The sequence below is a fragment of the Loa loa genome, assembly GCF_000183805.2.
Source record: "Loa loa unplaced genomic scaffold supercont3.79, whole genome shotgun sequence".
Lineage (NCBI taxonomy): Eukaryota > Metazoa > Nematoda > Chromadorea > Rhabditida > Onchocercidae > Loa > Loa loa.
The window spans coordinates 1-6514 of NW_018108259.1; the positions used below are offsets into that span (position 1 = coordinate 1).

The 6514-nt window shown below is 29.2% G+C and overlaps 1 protein-coding gene across 1 annotated transcript; it reads right to left on the reverse strand.

The window, feature by feature from the left end:
- Positions 1-3079: 3079 nt before the first annotated feature.
- LOAG_11565 (hypothetical protein) lies at positions 3080-5281 on the reverse strand (the record flags this gene model as incomplete). The annotated part of the gene is made up of 7 exons (XM_020448376.1): positions 3080-3216; positions 3394-3490; positions 3710-3797; positions 3988-4109; positions 4346-4495; positions 4643-4768; positions 5135-5281. The coding sequence occupies 7 exons, from the start codon at positions 5279-5281 to the stop codon at positions 3080-3082; spliced, it is 867 nt and encodes a 288-aa protein (XP_020301475.1).
- Positions 5282-6514: the final 1233 nt, after the last annotated feature.

Here is a 6514-nt window from a genome sequence, read left to right on the forward strand (position 1 = left end):
AATAATAATAATAATAATAATAATAATAATAATAATAATAATAATAATAATAATAATAATAATAATAATAATAATAATAATAATAATAATAATAATTCATATAAATATAAAAAGATAAGGATAACATAGAAAAGCAAATAAAAGGAGTATGTACAAATAAGAGATGATAATTCGGGTACAGTCAGAAGATGAATCATCAAATGAAACAAATGACGAGATAAGTCAATTAGGTCTTTACACATAATCGTCGAAAATCATTGAACGACACCATTCATTCCCTTAATATAGAAGGCACTTGCGTAGTAAGTGTAAAAAATGATAAAATTCATATAGTTTAATATTAAACTATTTAAAAATGAAGGAAAAAAAAGGTAAATTGAACTAAATTAAAACATTGATTTTTAACAGTAAGTTTTCCATATAAAGATGTAGCTTAATAAGGAATCAGAAAAAAAACTTCGAACAGAAATTAAAAAATATGAATAAAATGGGAAGAAAAAAGAAGGAAAAGTGACGGATAAAGTTTTCATAGATCAGTTAAAATTTTTAACAGTAGGTTTTTCCATACATTAATAATATCTGTAGATAATCTATACAATGAATAATTGGGTAAATTAAAATAATTAGGTATCTAATATCTCAGAAATAGAAAAAGAAAATAAGATTATACGACAAGGTAGGATAACAGCTTCATGATTGGTGGATAAATTTTCGTGTTGAACTAATCATCTAATTTGTTTGGCAAAATCGATTCTATGCCAAACATATTTTTTCTCTATTTGATTTAATTTTGATGATGATAATAAAGTTCTCATAGATTGCTTGAAATTTTTAAGATTATGTTCTCTCTAAGCTAATAACATCTGTGGATAATAATATCTATATAATAATAAGATAAATGTTGAAGGTTTGATTTCATTGATAAAATTATGATATAAACTAATACCCATAATGAAACACAATATTATGAGAGTATTTTTAATAAAAGAAAGTGGGAGAGAAATAGGACTAAAAGGGAAGTAGAACTAAATGACTAAGTGAATATATGAAGAGGCAAATTAAATAGGATAAATGATACAACTCATTTTAAATCAAAGGTAAACTTTATAAATAATTCGTGTAGATGGACATTTGAGGAAGTAATTTCGACGTAAAATAAATTAAAGATTTAAATACTTTAAATTTAGGTAATTCGGAATGATAATGCAATTTTGAAATACATAAATATTTGCATAATGAACCTTTCAAATTCTTTATGCATCAGCGAACAAATGCATAAAGCACTCTAATAAAACCATAGAATAAGAAAAAGCTGAATTCTTTACTTCTTGCCGTTTTTCCCCTTTTTTTTTCACATATCTGACATGAACTAATCAGTTATAATTCGCTTGAAAAAAGAGAAGTAATTACTAATTCATAAATCTAGAAATCTTTTCTAATTAAAAGGAAAAAAATCTTCCTACATTTTAGGGAAAAAAATGTTTTTAAATTTCGAATTATATAATTGGAAAAGAATTTCGAACTCGAAATTTAATTCGAAATTGCATAAAAAAGGAATTCCAATTGATCCTTATCACGAATATGCTTATGATTACAAAAATTCTACTACTTCACGTGAATTAGTAGCTATCATTATTATCATTGCTTGTGTGGGTGTATGTGCGTCTGTGCATCTGTGCATGTGTGTGTGCGTGTGTGTGGGTGTGTATGTGTGTGTGAGTGCACTTATGTGTGTGTGTACGTATATGTATGTATGTGAAAGGGATTACAGGTAGCAGATGAAGATCTTTCAAACTGGATTGCATTTTCATTAAAGGATAATAACTGACAACATGTTAACTGATGGTATTACATAAAATGATAAGAGAAAATTCAGTGATATTTCAAGAAAGTGAACTTTATTCCAAACAAAGGAACAAAGAACTATTAAAGAGAGAAAAGAAAAAGAAGACATGATAAAATTTTAAGATTTAATATTTGATTAGTTAATTATGATGATTATTAGAGTTATATCGAAATACTGACCAGTGGTGTTAGATATAATAAGTAAGCTTTCAAACTTCAGATATTACAAATAGTAAATTAACTTTTAAATTTATAAATTATATAGCAAATAAAATGTACCTTGTTTAATCGTAATAATGTTTCTTTCAAAATTTAACCATTTTCAAAAATTGTTATAATTTCCATCTGAGCGACTATTGTCGGGTCAAACTCCTTAAAAAAGAAGCAATGCCTAGTGCTATAAATATATGATTTCAAGTATTCTATAAATATTTCGAATTTAACTAATGGTTGATAATAAATGTTAATAATAGTATTAAAGTGGAGGAAAAAAATGATTTCGAATTGTTGGTATTCAAGTATCAATTCCCGAAAAAAACAATATATTAAAAGTTAATACATATTCAAAATCAGCTTTCTTATAATGTATTTTCAACATGATTGAGATGATCACGCCTGAAATGATTTAACGATAAGGTGATCTATCATTTAGAAATTAATTTGATTTATAAAAAATTCAAATTTATATATCTAACATTTCAATCTAACAATTTATATTTAACCTTTCATTTAACGTTACGTTATACGTTCGAGTGCAATTAATTATTTCTATTGTATTATAGTACAAATACTTGTTACAGTAATTCATAATTATACTAAAAAAAAAAAAAATCCTCCATAATTGATCGTTATTCGTATAAAACAAAAAATGATAAAAACGCAAATCTAGTTTTTATTCATTTAAACATTACTATCGATTAAAATCAAACAGAAATAATGGGACGTTATGGAAATCGTTCAAAATATAGCCGAAACAAAGAGCTATGTGGCAAACGATATTTCATGTTTACCGAGTATTGTAAGAAAATTACTAGAACGGGCTTTTTTTTCCTAAGTTTTGGAAAAAGAATAGAAATTTTAAATTAAAAAAATAAAGTAATTAATTGGAGCAATAATCAATCATCCTTCCGACATTAAGCGGTTCGTTTAAAGGAAATTTGACAAAAAAAAGAAAAAAAAAACACGACATTTTATTGCCTACATAAAACAATATATATTATGATACACAGCAAAATCACAGGAAAGGATTTGGGCGAGATCCATACGGAGGGAAAAGTTTGCCCTTTTCTCTCAATTGATCATACGCTAGCTGAATGTGATGTGGCTTCAACGGCTCACTCTCCTCGCCCATTCGTTCGCGAATGTCTAGTGCTAAAATAATACATTACTACTCTAGCTTTAGAAAATTAGAATATACATAGACATGCATAGATAGGCAGATAGACAAAAGCCATGAAATTCAACTATATTTAGCAGAATTCACGAATAACTAAGCATTATCAAAATAATGGAATAAATATTAAAAAAAAAAAAGAGAGACAAGAGAACCTTCTTCGACAAGTTCTCCAGCAAATACTTTGGCAAGTCCCGCGACGGCTATTATGACATTATGTCCAGGCGTAACACCCGTCGCCTGTTGAATGAGCTAAACAAAACCTTTTCCTTAATTATGAGAGTGATCAAAGAAATTCTGGAAAATTCTAAAGTTCATTCATTTCTTTCCCAGAATTTTAGAACAGAATTAGGTTTTTTCTTCATATAGCTAATAAAATTTCCTGGTAAAACAATTTCCTGAGAAGTCTCTGTCATAAGAAAAATAAAAAATGCGAGCATAAAAGTTGAATTAACTTTTAAAAAAAGATACTTTTCGAACTGCACTTTTTGGGAAAGATGAACGTCGGAAGCATTCGTAACGGGCCAGCTGTTCAGCCGAAAAATTAGCTACCAATATCCTACAAATAATGGAAGATGAAAGAATAATTACTACAACATATCGGAAAAAGGGATAGTTCGAATGAAGGTAATTCTGTTATTGTCTTTTGTTCCCTTTGGAAAATGGTTTACTTGGACTTTTTCTTTATACTTATCTAACTCGAAGTATGCGGCAACATAATGAATAAAGCTTTTATCAGTAATAATTACTGCATTTTTTGGCGCAAGATTTCATCCTGCCTGCTTAATTTTTTCGGTTGCAAAGCAGTTTCACTTTGTTCGTCGTCGGAATTTTGGATTTCCGGAAAATCCCGTCTGCTGGGTCCTGCTTCCTGTAATTTTTTATTCACAATATATAGCGCAGCATCACTGCCAGGATCCAAATAATGTGAAGATGCAACTATGGTCACTTTTCTATTGCCCTTTCCTTCATTTTCTACAGTACACTTCTGCATCCTCGCTGTATACTATGTGTAAAGATAAAAATGCAGTCAGTTTAACTGAAGATCTTAATGATTTCAAAAATCAATAACTAGACTACCTCGAAATGTAATTACGAAGTACTTACTGCTGCTTCCCTGATGCGTGGTTTTTCATTATCCTTGACATTTTCTGCAAAGTGAACATTCAATTTATTCTTTGAGTTTGCAGCAGAAGAAGATGCTAAGGATGATTTCCTCGAAACAGCATCTACCGCAGAGAAGTCTGCAGGATCCAGCTGAAATCTTAAAATGTAAACAGTACTACCGAATACCTTTGATAACGACTTTATTATTTGCTTTTGATCTAACAAAACTCGACTTATTACTCTTGTCAATCCTTTAACATTTCCCTATCCCCCACGAGTAATTGATATAATTCATACTAAACCAAAGAGCGGATCGTCCAGTAATTCGATGGCATGAACGGATAGCTCTGTCCTGTTAGTTTTGACCGGTACACCATCTGTACCAATATCTTTGTCAGGTTTTCGTTTCAAATTCGATGATTGCTGAAATCTTTACATGATAATGAAGAAAGAAGTCAGACCTAATTAGTTTATGCGATAGACAAACGTTAAATGAAGAGACAGATCAGCCAATTTTTCGGAAGACTTAATAATTTCACCGATTTAGTAAATCCCATGCAATGTTAATAACGACTTTTTCAGAATATTCCAGTCAAAAACCTAAAAAGAAGTAATCAACGTATAAATCATTGAGATTACCGAACTAAACGTACTGTACAAAAGAATGTTATCATAAATGATATTGATCTTGTCTAGAATGAAGATGTGAGATAAATATTAATTATTTATTATATATCCACAAATAGATAACCAGTGAGCAAACAGATTAAAAAAAAGGCTGAAACTAACCACTTTCACTTCTGATGCCGATGCCTCATTACTTGATGATTTTTCGGTGCAACTCTCTTCAGCAGTCTCAGGCTTTTTTTCCTCATCGTTATCATCGCTATCACTTAATTCACCCAAGAGATCAGCAACATCTGTCCAATCAGCCATTCCTAGAAATTCTCACTTAATGGCATCACTTGTCCATTAATTAACACCAATTTCAATAGCAAAAAAAAGAAAAAAATATACATCTCTAGTGATTAAATTACAAACTCAAAATTTATTTAGCGTAGCTTCTTCATAACTACTTTACTCATGCCTTTATATCCGATCTTCAGAGGCACTCATGAAACAGCTTACTAATGCCATATGCTTACCGTTACCGGTAATTCAAAAAATTGGAATGAAAAATAATTCGAGAAGTTCAATTAAAATAAATTCTATCTAGTTCTTTGTCGATTTCGACATTAATTAAGGAGAATAAACGTTTTTATGGTTTTGTAGTTTATAATTTTGTTAAACGATTCAACATCAATTCCAAAAACTCACTTTCTCAATCCAAAATTAATTTGATTTAGTAGCTACGAAAGTAAGTTTTCGGATTAAAATCTAAAAAACTTTCTCTAAATCTGCCAAATAAAATGAAATGAACAATCGACGCAAAGAAAGACAATAAAACAAAATCGCACTTCAACACCAAACCTACAAAAAATTGGCGACTTAAGCTCGTAGCGAAATTCACAAGGCTCTTGAATGCAAACTGTTAATTATCTCATGTTTTTTTTTTTGATTTATAGTTGTGATAAGTGGTAGCATAACATTTTGGTTGGAGGGGCGACAAAGGGAGGGCATAAAAGAAAAGATATTTTAATTAGGATGGCATAAAATTGATTAGCAGGTAGTCGTGAAATTTTAGCTTATTAAGAATACCATAAAATTGATCCACAAGTAGTTATGAAATTTTGGTTTAATTAAAGTGGCATAAAGTTAATCTATAAGTAGTTAGGAAATTTTACTTTAATTGGGGTGACGTAAAGTTAGTCCACAAGTGGTTGTGAAATTTAATGTTTCAATTAAACAGTTTTATGAACAAATGTTCATGTGCTCATTTTTAATATTTCTAAATGTTAATTTTAAAAACTGTATTTTGCAATACTTTATACGATTTAAAATTTCCGTGAATAATGAAGTGCTATTGCGATAATATTACCAATTTATTCGAAATTCGAAAGGATGCCCGTTTATTCATTGTAATAGAATAATTGATTCAAAATTGAATCGGTTTGAAAAAGATTTCAATTAAATCTTAGTAAAGAATAGAATTAAATATAGTTACAATTTTTATGGGAAAGTCTATATCTCTTTCATTTTCTCATTCTTTGCTGTGTGGTTTTAATTTAT